The sequence below is a fragment of the Danio rerio genome, chromosome 14, assembly GCF_052040795.2.
Source record: "Danio rerio strain M-AB ecotype USA chromosome 14, GRCz13ab, whole genome shotgun sequence".
Classification (NCBI taxonomy): domain Eukaryota; kingdom Metazoa; phylum Chordata; class Actinopteri; order Cypriniformes; family Danionidae; genus Danio; species Danio rerio.
Window position 1 is genome coordinate 165,001 of NC_141034.1, and position 25,000 is coordinate 190,000.

Below are 25,000 nucleotides of genomic sequence, written 5' to 3' on the forward strand. Positions count from 1 at the left end.
CTCAGCCATGTCAGACACAGAGCACTCAAATGCAGCTAGTGACGTCACTGTGAGGGGTGGGGTTAGGGGAGCCCATTAAAATGCATTGAATGCAGCTCAGAATGCACTGCAGCAGGTCTGCAGCCAGACCGCTCTCCAGGCGTCACTCAACCACTACACCTGAGGAGCTCCTCTCACTGATGATCCAGCTCTTCATTAACAAACACAGCTGTGAATTTGGGTCGAGGCAGACCAATTTCTTAGAAGAGTGTGTGTGTGTGTGTGTGTGTGTGTGTGTGTGTACAAGTGTACCTGCAGGCTCTGGCCGATCTCCAGCAGTGTGTGTACGTTCTCCTGGTTGAGCTCCAGGTGTGAGGTGTACATGTAGTCCAGCAGCTGCCCGATGCCGCTCACATCCTGGATGGACAGGTGGAACACATCACTCTTCTGCGCAGGAGAGTTCTGGAACAGAGACCTACACACACACACACACACACACACACACACACGGTCAGATATATACCTGCAGTCAGACAGACACACACACACACACACAGACCTGAAGTATGAGCTGAAGGCCGCCAGCACGTTCTTGTGCGCTTTGAAACACACTCCCTTCACCACCAGCATACAGTCACACAGCAGACCCTGGATACGCTGCTCCTGCAGCTGCTGCAGCACATACACACTGTGCACACTCACACTGTCCATCTACACACACACACACACACACACACACACAGAGAGAGAGAGTTGGGTTGGTGAGAGGCAATCTTTGATCTCCACTACACAGATGAAGATGTTCTGTGCTGCTGATCACACACACACACACACACACACACACACACACACACACACACACACACACTGTTGTTGTCGTGCTCTTCCTCCTGCAGTTCTGTCAGAGTTTATGAGCGATTATAACAGAGATAAAAGCCTTCACATCCGCGAACTTTTATAATACACAGTTATTATAATACTACAGCCAGCAGCTCGCGCGCGTGTGTGTGTGTGTGTGTTTATTAAATCATAATACAGTAAGATTTCGCTCATCTCACCTTCCATTCAGACGGACACTCTGCGGTGCCCTTCACTTCCGCTTTTCACAATAAAAGTCTTATTTTTTTCATCATCATTTTAATTTTTGTTTCAATATTTGCTATTATTGATAAAAATAAATAAAAATCAAACAAACTTATGTAATTATTATTTTGTTATATAATTATTATTATCAGTTTTGTAATCATTACAATAAAACAATAATATAAAACAAACAGCAAACAAATAAAAAAAGCAAAATCAGATAAGAAAAACACTGAAGATTAATCTTTAAACTTTGTGTCGAGTGAATGTTGATAGAGTGGGTTTAACTTTAGTGTAACTGATTGGCGCTGTGGCCTCGTTTATTCAGAGATTTAAATGTTTGTGTTAAACTCGTAATGTGGAACGTGTGCTGCTTCCTGTTTCCGGCCGGAAGGAAAACACAGCAGGACCGCACGCGTGTGTGAGAGAGGAGCCGCGCGTGTTTTAATCGCGTGTTTTCACCGTGAGCCGCGGAGAGTCAGTCGGAACCGAAGAGTCAGTCAGCAGAACCAGCTAATCTGGGTCATTATTAGTGTGAAGGAGAACCAGAAATCATCCTCATCTTCGTCATCAGCCGGGATTATTAAGGTAAACACCGCAGTTACCGCCTTCACTGACTCCAGCAGCTGCCGCAGTCTCGGAGAGCTCTCGGGCTTTACGGCTGAAGGGATCAGACTGGAAGAACAGCAGAACTGAAGCTGTCTCTGCTTCTGAATCACTTCACGGAGATCCGAATCCTTCACGAATCTTCGGTGTCGAATCAGTTCAGAGCGCGAATCAAACGTTTGAGGTCACGTGATTTCAGCAACTCCACAGCTCATACACACAGAGAGAGCGTTCACTGTACACACACACACACACACACACATATGACCCTGCTTATTTATACTAACTATATATATATATATATATGTGAGTGTGTTTAAACAGGACAGCTGGAGTCAGTTAACTCATATTGTTCCTATTAATTCTACAAATGTCCTGTGGTTGTAAATTAAGCACACAGTAAATGAGCAGAGTTAACTATAACAGCATCACCACTGCACTCCCTGCGCCATCACACACACACACACACACACACACACACACCGAGAAACTACAGGGATTCCTCACAGTCACAATACTTCCACCAGCAGGTGTCGCTGTATGAACGAGGGAACAGATAGATATGGGAGATGTTCAGAAGCTGAGCTGTGGAGGACTGTACTCTCTTACAGGACTGAATCCGGGTCTGTGTGTGTCTCTGTGTGACTGAATCCGGGTCTGTGTGACTGAATCCAGGTCTGTGTGTGTCTCTGTGTGACTGAATCCAGGTCTGTGTGTGTCTCTGTGTGACTGAATCCGGGTCTGTGTGACTGAATCCGGGTCTGTGTGACTGAATCCAGGTCTGTGTGTGTCTCTGTGTGACTGAATCCGGGTCTGTGTTTCTCTGTGTGACTGTATCCGGGTGTGTGTGACTGAATCCGGGTCTGTGTGACTGAATCCAGGTCTGTGTGTGTCTCTGTGTGACTGAATCTGGGTCTGTGTTTCTCTGTGTGACTGTATCCGGGTGTGTGTGTGTCTCTGTGTGACTGTATCCGGGTGTGTGTGTGTCTCTGTGTGTTTTGTATGTTTGTTAAAGTCCTCAAGTAATCATAACTCTTCTCTCTGATGTGGTTAGCTCACATTGGCAGTTTAGTGCTGAGCAAAATAAATAGTTTGATTTATTTATTTTTTTAATCTTTAATTGAAATCTGCAAATGCACTTCCTCTTAGTTTTCAGTTAAATGATCAGATTACGTGATATTGAGGCAATGGGCGGGGCTAACATACTTAACCACGCCCCTTCAGCTGGCAGGTATAGAATTGGGGAGGAGTCTATTAGCCTGTAATAACTCTCCACAAACCCCTCCCCATCCGTCTGAATGACACACCTACTTTACTGCAGCCAATCATGCCGACTGTTTACTCGTTTAATATTCTGTTTCTATAGCAACACGGCTAATGATCAGAGCTTCATGCGGACTCTAGGAAAGCGTTATAGATGTAGTGATGATCAGCGCTGAGGCTGCGGTATTAGACATTAATGAACACAGTAAAGCTCAGTGTGCTGCTGCTGCTGCTGGATATTACACACCTCTCCAGCTGATCTGCTCTTCCTCCTCCTCCTCTTCCTCCAGGATGGTCTTCTTCACCTGTGACGGCTGTGGAGAGTCCCTGAAGAAGGCTCAGGTGGAGAAGCACCTGCTGAAGTGTCGCTCCTGTCATGTTCTGTCCTGCATCGACTGCGGCGCAGACTTCAGGTGTGTGTGTCTGATGTGTGTGACACTGATGTGTCTGTGTGTGTGTGTGTGTGTGTGTGTGTGTGTGTGTGTGTCTGATGTGTGTGACACTGATGTGTGTGTGTGTGAGTGACACTGATGTGTGTGTGTGTGTGTGTGTGTGTCTGATGTGTGTGTGTGTGTGTGTGTGTGTTTGACACTGATGTGTTTGTGTGTGTATGATGTGTGTGACACTGATGTGTCTGTGTGTGTGTGTGTCTCATGTGTGTGACACTGATGTGTCTGTGTGTGTGTGTGTGTCTGATGTGTGTGACACTGATATGTGTGTGTGTGTGTCTCATGTGTGTGACACTGATGTGTGTGTGTGTGTGTGTTTGTGTGTGTGTGTTGACAGAGGCGATGACTATAAGAGCCACAACCGCTGCATCAGTGAAGATCAGAAATATGGAGGGCGAGACTTCCAGGCCAGAGCCAATAAAGGAGACCTGAAGCAGCAGCAGTGGATAGAGGTGTGTGTGTGTGTGTGTGTGTGTGTGCGCAGTGGTTGAACAGCAGGATTAAACCCTGCAGCGCTGCACTGTGCTGTATGTGTATGTAAAGGCGGCGGCGGGACGGGTCAGTGGAGCACACATGCTGAATAATGCTGATCTCCAGTTACGAACACACACACACACACACACACACACACACACACACACACACACAGAGTGTCCACTCTTACATAAGACAGATCAAGAGGAAACCAGACACCAGTGTATGAAGCAGAAGAGCACCCTTAATATAGTGTGTGTGTGTGTGTGTGTGTGTGTGTGTGTGTGTGTGTGTGTGTGTGTGTGTGTGTGTGTGTGTGTGTGTGTGTGGTCTCATGTTTCTCCGTGTTCTCCTTCAGAGGGTTCAGGAGGCCGTCAGCCGGCCGGATGTGGGGTCAGAGCTGCAGCAGGTCCTGCGCCGCCTCAGTGTGTATGAGAACGTGCCCCGCAAGAAAGCCAAGTTTGAGGTGAGTGTGTGTGTCTGACTGTGTGTGTTTGTATGAGAGTGTGTGTGTTCTAAACGCTGCCTCTGGTGTGTTTGTGAGCAGAACTGGATGAGGAACTGCCTGAAGATCCACAGTCCACATTTACTGAAGCAGGTCTGGGAGATTCTGTCCACGGCGGCCGACAGCGTAAGAGTTCCAGATACACAACACACACTCACTGAAACACACCTGTTCTGTTACACACTAACACACACTCACTGAAACACACCTGTTCTGTTACACACTAACACACACTCACTGAGACATACACTTGCTGAGACACACACCTGTCCTAATACACACCATCACACACTTGCTGAGACACACACACACACACCTGCACATCTGCTCTACATCACTGCTGTAAAGTGACTCTGGGGTTTGTTGTGATTCAGAATGGGAAACCAGCGAGTCGAGAGACGACAGAAAACTGCGAGAGCCGAACAGACCTGAAGAACGGCACTGAGGAGGAGGAGGACCAGCGGAAGAAGAAGAAGAAGAAGAACAGGAAGACTTCAGAGGAGCAGAACGGACATGAGAAACACACACAGAAACAGAAGAGGAAGAGAGAACAGAACGAACAGAACACAGACGGAAAGAACAACAAGAGACAGAAGAAGAGCAAGCAGGAAGAGCCTGACGGTGAGGATCATGACCGAGTATTGTTTCTGTCTCTAATAGAATGATGCTCATCTGTTTCCTCTCTTCTGACCTATCAGAGAGCCTGAATGAGGAGGGGGAGGAGCCAGACAACCAAGAGACTGAACCAAACTCTACAGGTCTGTCTCACACAACACTGCAGCATCAGACTCAGACTGTGCTATAATGACTGTAAACACTGCAGCATCAGACTCAGAGTGTGCTATAATGACTGTAAACACTGCAGCATCAGACTCAGACTGTGGTATAATGACTGTAAACACTGCAGCATCAGACTCAGACTGTGGTATAATGACTGTAAACACTGCAGCATCAGACTCAGACTGTGGTATAATGACTGTAAACACTGCAGCATCAGACTCAGACTGTGGTATAATGACTGTAAACACTGCAGCATCAGACTCAGACTGTGCTATAATGACTGTAAACACTGCAGCATCAGACTCAGACTGTGCTATAATGACTGTAAACACTGCAGCATCAGACTCAGACTGTGGTATAATGACTGTAAACACTGCAGCATCAGACTCAGACTGTGGTATAATGACTGTAAACACTGCAGCATCAGACTCAGACTGTGCTATAATGACTGTAAACACTGCAGCATCAGACTCAGACTGTGCTATAATGACTGTAAACACTGCAGAATCAGACTCAGACTGTGGTATAATGACTGTAAACACTGCAGCATCAGACTCAGACTGTGGTATAATGACTGTAAACACTGCAGCATCAGACTCAGACTGTGGTATAATGACTGTAAACACTGCAGCATCAGACTCAGACTGTGGTATAATGACTGTAAACACTGCAGCATCAGACTCAGATCTCCTAATCCTGTTTCTCCGTCTGCAGCAGGGAAGTTTAATTGGAAAGGCACGATAAAGGCGGTTCTGAGAGACGCTCCTGAAGAAGGACTCGCTGTCAAAAAACTGCGCAAGAAGGTGAGCTGAACTCCCGCGTCAGTGGTCGGTCGGCTGTGTTCACTGTGATCTTTGACCTTCACATGTCTGTGTTCTGACTCTTCTGGACGGTGTTTGCTGCTTCTCCAGGTTTTAGCTGCTTATTATTCCTTCAGTGGAGACAGAAACTACAGGTCAGAAGAGGAGCTGCTGTCTCTGTTCAACAGGAAGATCAACACCAACCCCAAGTTTAAGATCTTGAAGGACAGAGTGAGACTGCTCAAATGATGATAATAAACATCATACTGAGCAGACGTGTGTGTGTGTGTGTGTGTGTGTGTGTGTGTGTGTTCAGTTCAGTTCAGTTCTGCCTGGCGCTCCACACACTCGACATCTGTCATTTCTGTTGTGTTATTTCTGACATTATTGTCATTTTAAGAGCGGGTCAGCCAGTGATTGTATAATGGATTAACTGCAGATAGACCAAAGCTGTTCATCCTCAACTTTATATGTTTAGATTCTGTCATTTAGTTTTTAATAAACGTCTGCAGATGAGCTCAGTGGTGATGCAGTAAATGTGTTGCAGAATGGCTTTTACTGCTGTCTGTGATGAAACGTGTGGGTCTGGCTGAGCTCCGTCAGTAGTTTTGTGAGCTCTGCTGGTTATGGAGTTATTCCAGAGAGTGGATGAGCCCACAGGCTGTACAGTCAGACCAGATGAGGCTGACCTTCATGAATATGTAAACATGATGTGGGATTTACGATGCATCAGAAGTATGACTGAGCTCATGTGTTGCGTGAGAGGTGGATATATTGATTATATACATCCGTCTGCAGCTCCAGTGTTAAATCCTGCTTCAGTCGGTCAGATGAGGGTCCACTGTTACATAAGCGCAGCACAGATCCTTTAATAATGCGCTATAGTCAGCTTTGAGCTGCGGGACGGTTTAATTTTCTAACAATAGAAGGAAAATATGCAAAAACACCCTTTTATGTGTCCATTTTAAAGCAATAATTCCCCATAAATCACAATTCTGTCAGTAGTTGGACCCTGAATGACAGCAAATCACCAAACTAACAAGCAAATAAACAAACTAACCCATCAGGAGGCGGCGTAATCACCTCTATCAGCTCATCTTTCCTGCATCATCCAAAATAAATAACATAAACAAACAAAAGAGCCCTATTGCTCCTCCCCTTCATCTGCAGCCCCTCCCCCTTCATTTAGCTATTTAAAGTGGACTTGTTCTTCAAAGATTGTTCAGTGAAGGCACTATTTATAACACAGAATGGCGTTAACTGGAGGCTGCACAGACATTTATTTCAATATGATGACGTATTTCTAAGTGAACCGGAATATTGAGTAGGGGCGGGGTTTTACTTTTGGGCTCCGCCTTCCATCAGCAAACTAACGGTTGGAGAGGCGTGGCTCAGCCCATCAATCTGACATCATCAGAAAAGCGTTGTTCCAGAGCGGAAGTAGACGGTAAGATTCTTATTGAATATCATCCGTACAGTGTGTTAACTTGCACAGATTGTTAATGGTTCATATTAAGATCGTAAGTAAATCTTGATTTTAATGTGGATTTAAGTGTCAGCACATGACTGTAAGCCTCACCTTTATGTCTGCATGTTCTGAGCGCGTACACCCATCTGCAGGTCATTCATCATGTTTAAGTTCTGAATGTTTGCTCTCACCTCAAGTAGTGAGTGTTGTGATGTTCATTTCACCTCAGTAAACTGCAAATGTGCTGTATATGAAGTGCACTACTGCACATGGGGCAGTGCGCGAGGTCTGGGTCGCGCACGCGCAGCTAGTGTCCTCAGGGACGCGCATCGCGGGTGGCGCTGGTGCGCGCGCATGAGCTGAATCGGGCTGTTGTGTCGGGCTCCGGTTCCTCCGAGGGCCAGGGTTCATTTGGCCCCGGGCCGCGCAGAGGCTCCAGCAGAGAATGAGCTCCTGTTAGCGGCGCTCGGAGACTCTTAATCCCGCGCTCAGCTGAAACCGTATCGCCGGACGGGTTTAACTCGCCTTAAGCTGGACTTTAAGCAGGACTCGGGCTGGTTTTACTGCTGTCATTTAAAACTGCAGCGCTGTCCTGCTCACACACACACACACACACACACACAGACACACACACACACACACACAGACATTACTGCTGACCAGAAGCGCCACATTGAAACATACTGAAACAATCTATAATCAATACTGCAGTGTTCTTGATCCATACTGTGGTAAAGTTAATCTGCTGTGGTGATTCTACAGTTGCTATGGTAACATGACAACTATATTGATTGATCTGCTATATTGACACACACATGGACAGCCCTGTCTGATCATCAGCTGGATGACCACTTTACTTTCTCCCGCAGGGATTGAGGGAAATGTTGAGACATGCTCTAGAAGCACATGGCCGGAGTCAGCAAAAGCAGCGCAGTGTGCAGTATGTAAGGTATACGTCTGCGATAAACTCGCACAGAACACTATTGTTCTCCACCTCGCTGTCCTGAAGGATTCTTGGAAACAGGAGCACAAACCCAGTTCTGCCACAGCCTCACGAGACGCTGGTCTGCTGTATTGTCTGTTTGGGTGAGAATCAAATGTGCTCAGCTTTTCTGAGAATCACACACACACACACACACACACACACAGACTGACGGAAGTTTGACGTTCAGATGTGCTGAAAGAGCTGCATTATGAAGCGTAAAGGTCTTTTGTGCGCTGGGCTCAGAACCTGATACTCTCCTGAAGTCACGGACGCACACACACAATCCCGGTTCTGTGCTGCCATGCAGATAAGAGGTAAACCAATCGCTCCAGATCTGCATCAATAATATGACGTGATCTGGAGTATTGGAAGGCCTCGCTGTGTTCCTATGAGAATCTGATACTGGTAAATCGGTTCGGGTTTTCCAAATATCCGCTGGGTTTCATCTTCTGGGTGTCAGGATATTTCCACGCTTTCCAGACTCAGATGTGGGAGCAGACGGAGATAATCATCACCTCAGTGCTTCTCTTACTCAGAAACAGCTCAAACTATTAACAAACCAAACTCAGACGATCACTATACTGAAGACTTCAATGTGTGTGTGTGTGTGTGTGTGTGTGTGTGTCTGTGTGTGTGTGTGTGTGTTTGTCCCTTTATTCATTCTTTTTTCTTTGCATGTTTGTCCCTCTTCAGTGTGTCAGATGATCAAACTAATGTAAATATTAGTCACAGATAACACAAGTAAACACGTCATGCAAGGTTTTATTAGGGAGTGAAAACAAAATGGGAAACTAACCCTGATTCAGCATCTGCCGTCCAGCATCCACCGTAACTCACAGTGAGTCTGTTCAGGGCCGTGCAGGCGTTCAGATCACTCCTCTCTCAGAACTACGGTCACTCTGACACATTATTAGAGGCTTTTCCTGCATGAACCCAGCATTAAGCTCATGCCACAGCATCTCAATCGGGTTCAGGTCAGGACTTTGACTAGGCCACTGCAAAGTCTTCATTTTGTTGTTCAGAAGTGCACCTGCTGGTGTGTTCGGGTCACTGTTCTGCTGCAGAACGCAGGTGACCTTCAGCGCGGGTCTCTCAGACACAGGTGGATGTTCTCCTGCAGGGTTCATGATCATGATCAGTCCTCCAGGTCCTGAAGCAGCAGAACGTCCACCACAGTTTCCTGATGTGTGTGATCAGAGTGTGTGGTGTAAGTGCAGCTGAAGGGCTGTTTTGGTGTACAGATATCTCCTACTGCTGAAATACACACATCTACACACTGACCGCGAGCCGAAGAGGCTGAAATCTGAAATGATGTGAGTTCAGCAGGAGCAGTGTATTTCCCAGGTGCTGCAAGACCTGTAGAGTCTGCAGTTTCTCCAGTGTGTGTGTGTGTGTGTGTGTGTGTGTGTGTGTGTGTGTGTGTGTGGATCAGTTGTGCTCCACATCGTGCTCCAGCTGGCAGGAAACTCTATCTGTGGTGTATTTAGCGAGCGGCTGTTGGCAGGATACAGTATTCCACACCTGTGCTCACCTGTGCTGCTGTCTGAACAGCTGCCCTCCTGAACCCGCTCACAGGTGACGCTCAGCTGATCCCGGACCTGCTGAACCTGCAGAAATGCCCACACACACACACACACACACACACACACACACACACACACACACACACACACAGCTCTGCAGGCAATCCTGTGGGGGACAGTAACAGGGTCTGCTGTTGTGCTGATGGTTATTGAAATAGACATTAGTTTAGTGTGTACCTCTAGGAAGCATGTTTACCCTCAGCAGTGCACTCAGCAGTGTTCGTTGTTTATTTCTTTATAAAAATGCCACATTAAATTAGAAAATACTGCAGTCTTTTTGGTCGATACTATAGTAAAGAGTATATTAGAGTATTTTCTTTAAGCCTTTGTTAATGAACTCTCCGGCATGCTGAGGTGTTAACTGTAGTTTTATATGACTGTAGCTGTAATAAAGTATAAACTAGAGCTGCAGAAAACTACAGGGCTGCCTCATTTGTTTATGCGACAACAGTTATTGTGTTACCATAGCAACTGTAGAATCACCACAGCATGAATCAGCGGTGTTTTATTACAGTATGGGTTAGGGTTAGTGTTTATGAGTTGGTTTGTGTCATCATAAACAGCACACACACACACACACACACATATGATAACTATAAGCAGAGATTATGAACTGAATGTGCGCCCAGTCAGACTGCAGCCTCTCTCTATAACGCCAGAGCAGATCAGGTGTCAGCTTTAACAGCTCTACTCTACTGGCACGACGAGCTCTTAATGTGACATTAAACCGCCGTGCTCCCTGACGCAAGTTCGCAGATTCGGGTCGGTAATCGGTGAAACGAATCCGACTCGGTTCGGACCCGGCGACTCACTTGAATCTCCCGAGCCTCCGTCGCTGGAGAGTGACGTCATCAGCCGAGCGCCATGGCGGACTTCAGTGAGGTGATGAACCTGCGGCGGCGATTCAAAACAAACGAACAAGAAGAGGAGAGAGAGCAGAGTGAGACACACACACACACACACACACACACACACACACACACACACAGCAGCGCTGTTCTTTAACTAATGTCGTGATGTGTTATGTGGACGTTTGTCGTTAAAGTATTGTGTTATTCTGTGTTGTGCCTAAGTTGTTGTCAGGTTGTGTTAGTGTTGTAATGCTGAGCTGGAGCTGTGTTTGTGCTGATGTGCTGTTGTCTGTGTTCTCATGTTGATGTGTTGATGTCGAGATGTGTCAGTGACGTCATGTGTTATGTTGTTGTTGTTTTCATGTTGTGTTAGTATTGTTGTGATGATGTTGTTGTGTTGTCATGCTTGTGTTACGAGTTGTTGTTGTTGTTGTTGTTGTTGTTGTGCAGGCTCTGGTGCTGATGCGGCTGAGGAAGTGAAGACGTCGGCTCGGATCAACCGTCACTCAGTGTTCTGGATCGTGTCCGCCGCCGCCGTCACCTACTATGTGGACTTCATCTCTGTGCTGCTGAACCACGGCGACATTCACAGGTCAGCTCAGCTCAGCTCGAGTGTGTTTGTGTAGCGCTTCACTAATGATGCAGATTACACCGGTACACTACAGTCCATCTCTGCAGAGTGAGGGCTATTATTATTATTATCATTATTATTATTATTATTTTTATTATTATTATTATTATTATTAGTTAAGCTTATTCGTTATTAATAACTCTAACCAATTAACTAGTCACTAACAGCTGTCATCAGTTCATTCAATCATTTCCTTTGGCTTAGTCTCTTTATTAATCAGAGGTCACCACAGCGGAATGAACCGCCAACTATTCCAGAATATGTTTTACACAGCAAATGCCCTTCCAGCTGCAACCCAGTACTGGGAAACATCCATACACACTCATTCACGCACACACACACACACACACACACACACACACACACACACACACACACACATATTAAAGATCAACGTGAACATGAAGCACACACACACATGTAAAGCAGTGGAGTGTTTCTAACACAGTGTCTGCTGCATGAGGACAGGAGGAGTGTGTGCTACAGGTGGTCTGTCAGCCCTCTCACCTGTGTGGAGCACACTCATGCATCATAGCGTATGTGCTGCAGTGTGTGTTACTATAGAGATGTGTCTTTACTCTAGTGTTCAGCTGAGAGAGAGTGTCTGAGTGTTATCAGGAAGCCATAAATGAGAAGGCCTGACCTCCTTTAGTGGACTCTGCTCTTCTGAAGCTTCTGAAGGGTTGGGTTGTAGCGAGACAGAAGCTGGGTCAGATGAACAGGAGCTGGGTTATTCACAGCTTTATAGGTAAGACGATCAATACTGGACTGAACAGCGGCCGGTGTCAGCAGGAGAACACTGGGGGATGAGGACATGTCTGCTGGAGCTGATCCGACTCTGGCGGCTGCATCTTCACTGACTGAAGCTTATTGATAGAGGATGCTGGAGCAGCAGAGCATTACAGTCATCCAGAGACTAACCGAGCTCTGCAGCTCACTGCGCTAAACACCTGAAACACTCCTGAGCTCACACACACACACACACACACACACACCTGTCCTCCTGCTGGATTACAGAGCTCCAGTTACACACACACACACCAGCACACACAAACAAAAGCACTCTGCATTCTCACACACACAACAAAGGCAGATCAGCGCAGGAATGTTCCTCAGTGCAGCTCAGCACACGCCTCACCTGACAGAAGGTCTGGCCGTACCTGTGCACAGTGGAACAAGAGGAGTTCAGTGTATGCACATGCCATACCGTGAGCCAGCGCTGTTTCCTGTTCTCGTGTAAATTACACAGGTGTGTACCCTCAGCGAAAATCAGGCCAATCACAACACGATACAGGCCGATGTGTTGTGCTCAGGCCACGCCCTCAGCATTTGCATGTACTTTTATTTTGTAAACAGTAGACGCAGCTGCAGATCGTGTTCTATGTGTGACTTGATGAGGCGTCGGCCCACATGCGCATCAGCTCGCAAAATGCAGGATATACAGATTAAACAGCCCTCAGGAGAGGCGAGATGTGTGTTTAACTGTGTCTTCTGTTCATTTATTGTGTTTATTGTGAGATTTGCTGTGTATTTGTGTACACACACACTCACACACACACACTGCGGAGTGTAATTGTGTACAGTAAGACGCACCTTCAGCAATGGAGTCATGTATCTCAGCTCTCACTGTCATTTGTCTGAGTGAAGGAGCAGAAATGCACTTTATTACACATCATCTGTTTATGCAGAGGGTGATGTCACATCCTGTGTGTGTGTGTGCAGGTTTATGTGCTTTACTGGGGCACAAAGTTGTATAATGATGTGTGTATGACTTAGATGAGCTCTACTACAGTGGTTTAAATTAACATGTATACAGGTTGGTTTAAATGTGTGTGTGTGTGTGTGTGTGTGTGTTTCAGCTGGTGGTTGGGCGTGTCTGTGCTGCTGTTGGCGGTGTGTGTGTCTCTGGCGCTCTTCTGTATTGTGTATCTGGAGTGGTTTCGCGGCATCCGACACTACGATCAGGAGTATCCTGCTGTTCCTGCGCTCACCACTGCTGCGTTCATCGCTGCGTCCTGCAGGTCTCACACACACACACACACACACACACACACACACACCCTGTCATCATTTATTCACCGTTTGAGTTTCTTCTGTTGAACACAAAAGAAAATATTTTGAAGAATCTAAAGTGTGTGTGTGTGTGTGTGTGTGTGTGTGTGTGTGTGTGTGTGTGTTTCAGTCTGAACATCGCGCTGTGGCCCGTGTGGTCCTTCTTCACTCCGCTGATTCTCTTCACTCAGTTTATGGGTCTGGTGATGCTGATTTCACTGCTGGGCTGAAACACTCCTTCAGCAGCACAAACACACACACACACACACACACTCACACACACACCTGGACAGAAGCTTTATTATATGTGTGTGTCAATGGTGAACACACCTGTTCTGAGCAGCTGCAGCACATCCGCGTGTCAGTGGACCGTGAGTGACCTCTGCTTGACCTCTGTCTGACCTCCCTGTGACCTCTGACCTCTGTGCACCGCTTCAGTCCAGTTCTGGGGATTCGCTCTGGAGATCAATGAGAGATGGATGAAAACACACACTCTGACTCTCGGATCAGCGCACGCACACACACACACACACACACACACACACACACTGAAAGGTTCAAGGTTTCCTGCAGTGAAGCGTTCATCAGAGTCTCAGTACACCTGTAGATGATGGTCTTTCAGTGTTTTCAGACCTTTATGAGTTTCTCTGTGGAACACTAATGAAGATATTTTGAAGAATGTTGGAAAGCTGTAGCCATTGACTTCCACAGTAGGAGACTCAGATGCTGTGGTCAGCCGCGGAGTGTGTTATTGTTCTCCGTCGGTGTTGAACAGAAGCTCATACAGGTCTGGAGCGAGTGAAGTCAGAGTAATGCAGAGTTCTGAGATCAGCTGTGCCTTTAAGCATTGGTTAAGAGTACAGCGGCTGTTTTCTTTCAGGTCCTGTAGACCGTTGTGTCAGTCCGTGTTTATAAGAGTCTTCTAGAAGTGCAGATCCTCCTGGATGCTGTCCGTCTCTGCAGGATCTGCCTCATTCCTCTCTGCTAGACTCTAATGTGTGTAAAGTCACCTGTAAATCACCATCAGCCAATCACATTAAAGAGCTTGAGTATGTGATGAGTGTGTGTGTGTGTTCAGACGCTCTCGCTGTGCTTGGGTTATCTGCGGGTCAGTGAGGGGTTCGAGCTGGGTAAAGGTTGAGCAAATAAAACCTCTTCAGATATGTGTGTGTCTGTGTGTGTATGTCTGTGTGTGTGTGTGTCTGTGTCTGTGTGTGTCTGTGTGTGTGTCTGTGTGTCTGTGTGTGTGTGTGTGTGTGTCTGTGTGTCTGTGTCTGTGTCTGTGTGTGTGTGTGTGTGTGTGTGTGTTAAAATAATCCATGATGACTGTTCTCAGGTAGTTCAGGAGCAGATCTCCTCAGACACACAGACTTGATGTATTGCTGGAAATAGTCACTTTTCAGAGAATGTGCAAACCTTCATCTCTTCACTGTCAATCAGCTCTAATCAGAGCATCTGAAGCCTAAAAATTGATTTAGTTTAAAGAGATTTAGAGTTTTTATTGTGTGTGTGTGTGTGTGTGTGTGTGTTATATTACAGAGATGTACATAGAAACAACTATACAACACAATTTTGTAGCACATATTTACATTTATATAAAATATGAATCATATATATTTTTATATCTAAATATGAGTAACTTATACGTGCATAATAAAAACCCACAATACACACTAGGCATGGGTTGATGATGACTGTTTTCATGAAACACAGCGGTTTGGAAAAGTCAAGGTTTTAAAACTGCCAGAATGTTCAGCTAAACTCTTCCTAAGATATGTGAATGATTTTTTATTTATGGATTATTTTGGTTTGTTTGTTTGTGGGACAGCAGTATCTCCTGCAGAACACATCTCAAACATGCCGTTTAAATTGTAAAGAGAGCTGTGTTTTTAAAGCGAGAGCAGAAGCCAGTGATTTATATGAATGATTCCGCCTGACATGTTCACGGCTCCAAAATATTAGAAATGTTCTCAAAAGAAAATATACTGTGTTCAATAGGGAAAAAGGTTTTGTTTTTGACCCAGACATTTAGAAAGAAGCTATTTTACAGCAGTCATCTCAATACTGTGAAGCTGATATTTATTCAAGGTTATCATATGGTCAGAATCTTATACCGGCACATGCCTATTACACACACACACACACACACACACACACACACACTCACACACTCTCACACACACACACACACACACACACACACACTCACACACACACACACACACACACACACACGTCAGTCAATGCTAACGTTTATTTTGGAGGTGATTAATCATGGTATGTTTATTAACTCTGTATTTTGATGGTCCATTAGAGTATTAGTCGACTGTCTGCTTCATATCTGCTGCTGAACAGACATTTAACTGACTAGAAGAAACTTTGCAAGTATTTTACCTTCCACTAACCCAATAACAGTCCACTGATAATCTGATGAGAATGCAGTCTACCTTAATTCAACAACATAAGATGTGACTGTATAGTTTTGCCCAGCACTAGTTTCATTAGTAAAATCACCCTGAATCATTCCTGAGGTTAATTTCCCAATGTGTACGTCTGTATCTGTAGCGGCAGCAGAGCTCTGTCAGTTAACATTATCAGCATATCAGCTCAGTATCTGCTATTATTACACAGCTCTGTGAATACTTGACTCTGATTGGTCAATAAGGACATTCCAAGCTCTGTTATTCTTAGATAACAACTGATTAACACAAACTCATGCGGGAACTACCAACTAGCTTGACCATCAGTGAATATACCCTGATATTCATAAATCTGTCACTCCACGGTGTTTGTACCTATAATAAGATTAGTAGGTTAGTGTAAGCTGTGTTCAGCTGTTCTTCTTTATGCAAGCTTTACTTTTAATTAATAAGCTAATAAAGGAGTTTGCGTCTAACAGTTGGCCTGTGTAATAATCAGCATAATGCACATCCAGCTGGTGGTTCTCATACGGGCTGTATTGTGCACTGGATGTACATCGCCTCTTATTTAGAGCTACAGGTGCAGTATTTGGCATATATTTCCCATAAACAGCCATCAAATAACCTGCAGTGTGTCTGTTCCTGTCATCAACCTCTTATAAAGCGTGTTGGGTTGCATTTTGACCCAGATGAGATGCATAAACATTTTAGAACAAAACACACAAAACACACAAAACACACCGTCCCTACAGTATAGATCTGTACTGTTATCATCATTATTATTATGAGACACAAATATTTTAACAGAATATCCCCCATTGGATTGTGTGTGTGTGTGTGTGTGTGTGTGTGTGTGTTGCTCTTCTAGGAACTTCAGCTCTGTTCCAGGATCAGCATGACTGATGTAAAGATAAATAAGAAGAATAAAGTATCAAGATAAATCAGTATTGAGGAGCAGCTCCACCCGCCGCTCTGTGTGTGTGTGTGTGTGTGTGTGTGTGTGTGTCTCTGTGTGTGTGTGTGTGTGTGTGTGTGTGTGTGGATCTCAATGTCTGTCAGGGGATGCACTTGTTGATGCTTTCATACCACACACACACACACACACACGACACACACACTCAGTGTTTCTCAGGTGACGAGGGCTCTTCTGAATCCCGCTACGCTGATTAACGCAGACCAACGATTCATCAGACAGAGCATCTGGATATCAGAAGTTTGCGTTTGCATTGTGTGTGTGTGTTTGCTAATGCACAGACATGTGTGTTTAGTGTTTGGTGTCTAGTTTCTGTGTTCTTGAAACACTCAGCAGCTTGATGTGGAACAGATTGTTAATCAGACCCGCAGGACACACTGATAATAACACATTACAGTACAGTAATCTCACTGAGAGCTCATGACAGCATGAGGAAGCTCTACTGCAATACACACTGATGGCGGACGCTGAATTCTGACAACATTCATAAGATGGGAAGACGACAGTCTTACAGATGCCTGCGCCGTGGCCTTTAGATGACAGACTGCTCTCAGATATCAGCCCCGGGACTGAACTGAACGTTCAGCTGAGATCGCTATACAGGAAATATTGTGCACAAAACACCGCAGTAAACCTGAGACGCTGCTCGACACGGAGAACAAGAACACACTCCACATCCGCATTGTGGAGATCCTCAGGTGTGTTGAGGAGGAAATGATGCTGTTTACCTCCACTGCAGTCGCTTATTTGTTTCACAATCAGGGTGGCGCGGGGGTTATCACTGTGTTCTCACAGCAAGAAGGTCTCTGGTTTGAGTCTCGGCTGGGTCAGTTGGTGTTTCTGTGTGGAGTTTGCATGTTCTCCCCGTGTTGGCGTGGGTTTCCTCCGGGTGCTCCGGTTTCCCCCACAGTCCAAACACATGCGCTATAGGGGAACTGATCAACTACACTGGCCATTGAGTGTGTGTGAGAATGAGTGTGTTTGGGTGTTTCCAAGTACTGGGTTGCAGCTGGCAGGGCATCCGCTGTGTAAAACATATGCTGGAATAGTTGGCGGTTCATTCTACTGTGGCGACCCCTGATGAATAACGAGACTAAGCTGAAGGAAAATCAGTGAATGAATGAATGAATATGTGCTGACGGCATGTTGATAGATCCTCGTAACTCATTAAGTCAAGTTAATCATGCTCTAACTCAATTGTATAAGTTATGCCAGCTGTGTTATGTCGGTTTAACTTAATATCAGTTCAGGGGACTCTTGAGGTTCATTTGATTCAGCTTAAAAATGAAAGACCAGCAGGATTTACAGTGTCTGATGCAGCAGCAGGTCAGCGGGACTCTCAGCGGTGCTGTCTCTGTGCTGTAACTGCAGAGTCCTCATACGGTGTCTCTCGCAGAATAACCATGATTAAGTACATGTGACTTCATCTATCTTTTCAATGGGTGTCCAATGTGCTAATTGTTTGGGATCAAGCTGTGTATTTTTATATCAAGAACTTTAACAACAGCCATTAAAATGGAAAAGAAATAATAACAGCTATTAAAAGGGTTTAGACACTTATAATCTAACAGAGTCATAGAGACGCACTTCACAACCCTGATGCTGAACAACAGAGGATTATCCCACTATAGTGAACACAGATGGAAACAAACACCATTCACACACTGTCCAATAATCCACACACACACACACACACACACACACACACACTCACTCAACTGAGGAATATTGTGTAATGCCGGCTGCAGCATTCATTCTCACGCTCTGTAACTGATCTGCAGGTGATTTGCTTTGTGTACAGTGTGAACGCTTCATTCGATCTCCAACACTATAGTTTGTGTCCTGAATAAAGCAGAAACTGAAGAAGCCGTCAGTGTTGCACGTCTCCTGATAACAGCGCAGAATATTCCCTGCAGGAAAACAACATGAGACGTTACTCGAAAGAAGGACATCCTGTAACACATTCAACAACAGAGTCACAACACATCTGCAGATTATCCATGATAATAATGCTGAGAGTCTTCAGTCACACACTGCAGCTGACAGAGGCCGAAATGTAGAATATTCCAGCACACACACAGAACACGTCCTTCACATATCAGCACTTATATTCGTGTGTGCGCATGCGGCTGAGTGTGTTCAGCTCTCGCTGTTCTGTAAGTCTCAGGTGTGTCAGGTGTTTTGTGCTCAGTAATTCCTGTATTGTCCTGCTGGTCTGTGTCTGTGGGTTTAGCAGTGAGCATTACTACATTACAGCAGCTCACACAGGGGTTTAGCTCAGATATCTCCACACACAGCAGCAGGAGGACCCGCTCAATCTGCTGACACTGACTGCTGAACAGTTATTGATTAGCACGATTCAGAATCAACAACACACCAGACAAACACAACGACAACAACCAGTGTGTGTTCATGAGTCGAGCGGAGGGTTTCCATTCTCATTCTCTTAAAGCTTATTCCTTTATTCATCAGTGGGTCGCCACAGCGGAATGAACCGCCAACCATTCCAGCATATGTTTTTAAGCAGTTGATGCCCTTCCAGCTGCCCCATCACTGGGAAACACCCATCCATACACACACACACACACACACACACACTCATACACTACGGCCAGTGTAGTTGATCAGTTCCCCTATAGCGCATGTGTTTGGACTGTGGGGGAAACCGGAGCACCCGGAGGAAACCCACGCCAACACGGGGAGAACATGCAAACTCCACACAGAAACACCAACTGACCCAGCCGGGACTCAAACCAGAGACCTTCTTGCTGTGAGGTCATAGTGTTAACCACTGAGCCACCATGCTGCTCCCCAAACACACACACACACACACACACACACACACACACACCTGTGTCTAAATCAAGGTCAGGCATTAGAAAAGCCACCAGTGGCTGAGAAACTCTGATCTGTGTGTGTGTGTGTGTGTGTGTGTGTGTGTGTGTGTGTGTGTGTGTGTGTGTGTGTGTGTGTGTGTGTGTCGTGTGTCGTGTGGAAGCCTCAATGCAAGCACGTCCCCTGATGGACATTGAGATCCTCCCGGCGGGTGGAGCTGCTCCTCAATACTGATTTATCTTGATACTTTATTCTTCTTATTTATCTTTACATCAGTCCTGCTGATCCTGGAACAGAGCTGAAGTTCCTAGAAGAGCAACACACACACACACACACATCTGAACGTCACTCACCCTGGAGTCTTGTGTTGTGCAGGTGTAGTTTTGGCAACATTCAATAACATGTTATGAGTCGGGGCATCACTGTGGCACAGTGGGTAGCATGATCACCTCACAGCAAGAAGGTCTCTGGTTTGAGTCTGGGCTGGGTCAGTTGGTGTTTCTGTGTGGAGTTTGGATGTTCTCCCCGTGTTGGTGTGGGTTTCCTCCGGGTGCTCCGGTTTCCCCCACAGTCCAAACACATGCGCTATAGGGGAACTGATCAACTACACTGGCCAAAGTGTATGAGTGTGTGTGTATGAATGTGTGTGTGTGGGTGTTTCCCAGTACTGGGTTGCAGCTGGAAGGGCATCTGCTGAGTAAAACATATGCTGGAATAGTTGGTGGTTCATTCCACTGTGGAGACACCCTGATTAAGAGACTAAGCTGAAGGAAAATGAGTGAATGTCCTGAGTCCGAAATCATTATAATATTGAATAAAGTTTGCACACACATACATACACACACACACACACACATACACACACACACACACACACACACACACACACATACACACACACACACACACATACACACACACACACACACACACACACACACACACACAAACACACACACACACACACACACACACACACACACACACACATCTGCTCTTATGTTAGATCAGTAACGGCTGTATAAAGTGTTTAGTTGATTTTAAAGTGAGTAATCCGTTACTTTGATGTCCACCTTTACTGGTTTCACACTGTCTTTCTTCTGTTGACAACTAAAGGAGATGTTTTGAGGAATGTTGAAGGCTGTCTCCATTAATAGTGTTTGTTTCTCCTACTATGGAAGTCGGTGGTTACAGGTTGTCAACATTGTTGAAAATATCGGTAACCCTTAACATTAACATGAATGTTGGATGACAGGTTAATGTGTGAACTGAACATGACTTTATTATGAGTTAATGATGAGTAAAGCGTGCACTAATCAGCAAATAACTTTACCAACACCATGAGTCCATGTGTGAGTGACGGCGACTCTGTCAGTACATGTCAATAATGTATTAATCAACATTTAAGTTTAAGCTAAATGTAACCAACATGAACTCATGAGCTGTTGATGTATCATGACTTTACTGCAGGGGCACATCACTGTATCCTCAGCAGTTATAGGCATGGGTTAATGATGAGGATGTGCCTCTCCAAGTACAGTCAGGACAGATATACATGAACATGTCATGAGTTCATGATGCTTACATTAAACTAATGTGGGAATTAATATATTTATTAACAAACATTCATGTACTGACAAGTAATTAAGGTCGCCGTCACTCACACATGGACTCATGGTGTTGGTAAAGTTATTTGCTGATTAGTGCACACTTTACTCATCATTAACTCATAATAAAGTCATGTTCAGTTCACACATTAACACATCATCATTCATGTGCTGTTATTGTCAAGCGTCGCTGTCTTTAGTGAAAAAACTGATGAAAAGTTTGAAAATGAAACAATGAACTGTGCATAGATAATCAATCAATTATTAAATCAATAAATCAATCAATAAATCAGTCCAACAGAGCCAACTTACATCAGGTTTATTCACTTTTATAAAATAACTCCTCTCCTGATCAGTGTGAGAGCTCAATCTGCACATCTACAGGAGATTTAATCGAGCTTGTTTAAACTCTCAGACTGAAAATATTCATACAGCAGAAAACTGAGACTGCAGATCCTGACAAAGTGAACATCTAAACTCTGTTTATTCCGCTTTCAGATGTGCACACACACACACACACACACACACACACACACACACACACACACACACACACACACACACACACACACATGTTGTGGTCAGTTGCGTCTCCTGCTTGATGACATTAACACTGAATAATGATGATGATGATGATGATGATGATGATGATTAGAGCTGATCGCATCTGCTCTCTGTCCTCTTCATCAGCGCTAATCGATGACCGGAAGCGGCTCGTCCACCTTTGATCGGCGGGTTGTGCGCAGGCTGATCCTCCTCGGTTGTGCTCATAGAAGCTCTTTTGTTGCGGATCTGCGGCCCGGATCGGTTTCATCTAATTGCGGGTCTCTCTGTAATCGAGCACACCGTCAAATTCGGTGGTTTGCCGTCGCGCAGTTCTCTTTAAGTGCCCGGACAAGGACAAGGAGAGATCGTGTCCGATTTCAGGCGCGTTCGCAATCCGTCCTGATTCCCGCACGCAGGCTCGCCGGTGACCGCAGCGCCGCGCATTATTCCAGCGCACAAAGAGCTGGGCGGCCACAATGCGCCTTTGACCGGTGAAACCCGAGAGCCTAAAAGCTTCTCCTGAGGCCGGAGCAAAAGCGCACTGGAGCTGCACCTCTCCGGCAGTAATGCGCGGCCGGCCAGAGCGCGCGGAGACGCGGTGAGGAGCGCACGGGCTCAGGACTCTCCGCCGCAGGAACTCACGGAAACTAACGGGTCCTGAAGGTGTAACGCGGCGACGGACGCGCTCGGAGCATGAGCTCAGTCCACCGGCGGTTTACCGACAGCGATCGAGCATGGTGGAGCACGGCGGCACCGACAGCATGTGGCTGAACAAGTACAACCCCGCGGCGGCCTCCAGCGCCTCCTCGTCGTCCTCCTCGGACGCGGAAAACAAACTTTTCTCCAGGCTGAAGGTGAGTCTGACCAAGAAGTACCCGCAGAAGAACGCGGAGCTGCTGAGCGCGCAGTACGGCACCAACCTGCTGCTGCTCGGGGTGTCGGTGATGCTGGCGCTGGCGGCGCAGAGCGGCCCGGTGAAGGAGGAGCACCTGCTGAGCTTCATCACGGTGCTGATGCTGGTGCAGCTCGTCTGGATGCTCTGCTACATGATCCGGAGGGAGCGCGAGCGCAGCCCGGTGCCGGAGAGAGACGCGCACGCGGGCGCCAGCTGGATCCGAGGTGACCGACCGGAGAGCCGTTTTACCGGTCATTAGAGCAGCGCTGAAGCCACATCTGTTCACCAGTCAGCCAAACACGAGTCTATACGGGGGAAACTGCATATACAGTGCTCAGCACACACTCAGAAATAAAGTACAGGATCTGTCACTGGAGCGGCACCTTTAGATAATGTCCACTTTTGACCCGAACAGCTCCTGCAAACGCACATATTCACTCCTAAAGTGTTTAAATGTGTGCCTCACAGGAACTTAAAGGTACAGAAGAGGACTTAAAGGTACAAATGTCCACCAGTGTGGTACTAAGTGCACCATTTGAAAAGGCACCACCCGTGACAGAGTTTGGACCTTCATTTGTGAGTGTGTCATTGAGTTCAGCCCATTCTGACAGTGAATATTTCCTCCGTTTCTCAGTGAATATAATCAGTGTATTTTAGTGCATTTAAACAAAACAGATTTATTTATTGCAGTAATATTTTAGTCACAGAACATGTTTAAAAATGTAAAGACAATACAAATAAATTAGAGCAAACTTTTGCAAAAGTAAATGACAGACTACACAAATTCAGCTCAATTCTTCATTTTCTTTCTCCTCTTGATTTTTGCTCTTTGATAAATCAGTATTTAATGTTTTTCTCGGACATATAAATGTGTCTGTGCTAGTGTTTGGAGGGTTATTGTGAGTTATTGAGTTAGATCAGCTCCAGATTTGGCTTCAGCACTGACTCATCTGCTGTATCTGCACACATATAATACTGCAGAGCTTCCTGTTGAACATGTGGATTTAATAGAGAGATGTGTGAGGGGAACTCGTATATGCTCAGCGCTGTATCTTCTGCTGCTTTCACTCAGTTTCAGCATTCACACATTCACAATCACAGCTAATCTACATTTTCTGCAGTTTTTTGTAAACTGTTTTTGGTAAATGAAGCGCATTTTGTGTTGTATTTATTTAAAAGCAGAGAAAATGACGACCGTGACTAGGCAGGGTCAGTATACATTTCTGATAACCTTATCACGGTGTTGTGATGACTGCTCTCAGATCAGCTCTTCTGAAATGTCTGAGTAGAAAACAACAACAATCTGTTTTATTTTCGGACACATTTACAATGTTTCGCAGAAGTGAACATGTCAGGCTGAGTCATTCATATAAATCAGAGGCTTCTGCTGTCTTCATGAACAGATTTCTTTACAACACATTTAAAACACACATAAACACGGTACATATACAGTACACAGTAACAGCACAGTACAACAGAACATTTTACAGTTTTAAAAACAGGACTTTCCCAAACCGCGGTAAACCTGCAAACCGGTGATGATCCCGAGCCGAATGTCAGCTGACTCTCAGACTGGGCTTCTCTTGAGCCGGACTGAATCTGCCCACATTTACTGCTGAGAATTTTGTGAAGAATCTGTGGATTTATGCTGAATGATTTTAGGAATATTGCATATATAAAATGAAAAGTAATACCCTTTAAACTTATATTTAATGTTTACAATGCAAATGCAGGTTGATCCACACATGTGGTAAACAAAGCCCGTCTCTCACATCACATCTCTACTAACAGAGGAAACAGGACTGCACACACTGCACTGTACATGACCCAGATCAGCACTTGAAGATTACTGTTATTAGATCACAATACTATTAGTCAAATTAATAAAAAACTGAATGAAAATAAATGATCACACAATTACACAAGAGAACACACAGACTCCATGATGGGCTACACACTGCACAAATGTGCACACACTGTGTGTAAACCCTGAGCTGTCAATGAGAAACGAGAAACGCTTCAGAGCAGATCACTGAAACATAAAGCCTCTGATTAAATGTAGCCCAGAATGCAGTTCAGCACCGCTGATACACACAGAAGAACTGCACATCCTCAAACATGGAGACTGTTCATGAACACACATTTACAGTGTCATTCCTGCAGTGCTGCTGCTGTCGGTGTGTGTGTGTGTGTGTGTGTGTGTTCTGAATGAGAA

At 45.4% G+C, this 25,000-nt stretch overlaps 4 protein-coding genes across 13 annotated transcripts in view; 3 read left to right on the top strand and 1 right to left on the bottom strand.

Annotated features, from left to right (window-relative positions):
• Positions 1–1,816, bottom strand: part of zbtb49 (zinc finger and BTB domain containing 49) — a 7,312-nt gene extending 5,496 nt beyond the window's left edge. The window contains exons 1-3 of one of the 2 annotated variants that reach the window (NM_001441594.1): positions 1,668–1,816; positions 539–690; positions 292–454 (exon numbers count right to left, since the gene is read on the bottom strand). In NM_001441594.1, the coding sequence (NP_001428523.1) occupies positions 292–454; positions 539–690 (315 nt within the window). In that variant the 5' untranslated portion in view covers positions 1,668–1,816. Of the gene's footprint in view, positions 1–291; positions 455–538; positions 691–1,037; positions 1,072–1,667 lie in introns of those variants that run through there. The other variant, NM_001082999.2, reaches the window with a different exon arrangement.
• lyar (Ly1 antibody reactive homolog (mouse)) lies at positions 1,426–6,456 on the top strand. 6 transcript variants are annotated; one of them, XM_087280296.1, is made up of 10 exons: positions 1,448–1,852; positions 2,199–2,291; positions 3,222–3,344; positions 3,718–3,832; positions 4,213–4,320; positions 4,402–4,485; positions 4,734–4,980; positions 5,058–5,117; positions 5,854–5,942; positions 6,051–6,455. In XM_087280296.1, exons 2-10 carry the CDS (start codon positions 2,209–2,211, stop codon positions 6,186–6,188), a joined length of 1,047 nt encoding a protein of 348 aa, XP_087136422.1. In that variant the 5' UTR covers positions 1,448–1,852; positions 2,199–2,208; the 3' UTR covers positions 6,189–6,455.
• Positions 6,457–10,848: 4,392 nt separating this feature from the next.
• tmem128 (transmembrane protein 128) lies at positions 10,849–14,566 on the top strand. Its single transcript, NM_001029973.1, is given in 4 exon segments — positions 10,849–10,915; positions 11,277–11,418; positions 13,317–13,478; positions 13,640–14,566. Coding segments are annotated over 4 exon segments (459 nt in total). The 5' UTR covers positions 10,849–10,860; the 3' UTR covers positions 13,740–14,566.
• A 7,555-nt stretch (positions 14,567–22,121) lies between these two features.
• Positions 22,122–25,000, top strand: part of otop1 (otopetrin 1) — a 9,957-nt gene continuing 7,078 nt past the window's right edge. For 2 of the 4 annotated variants that reach the window (XR_015506626.1, XM_087280160.1), the window contains exon 1: positions 22,122–22,744. Coding sequence is in view for 1 of the 4 variants with exons in the window: in NM_198803.1 (NP_942098.1) it covers positions 22,625–23,009 (385 nt within the window). In the remaining 3 variants the exon portion in view is untranslated. 4 annotated transcript variants of the gene reach the window in all.

Coding starts and splice junctions, on each gene's coding strand:
- lyar (XM_087280296.1), top strand. CDS start 2,209: ATGAACGAGGGAACAGATAGATATGGGAGATGTTCAGAAGCTGAGCTG. Junction 3,345..3,717: donor GACTGCGGCGCAGACTTCAG/GTGTGTGTGTCT, acceptor GTGTGTTGACAG/AGGCGATGACTATAAGAGCC. Junction 5,118..5,853: donor GACTGAACCAAACTCTACAG/GTCTGTCTCACA, acceptor CTCCGTCTGCAG/CAGGGAAGTTTAATTGGAAA.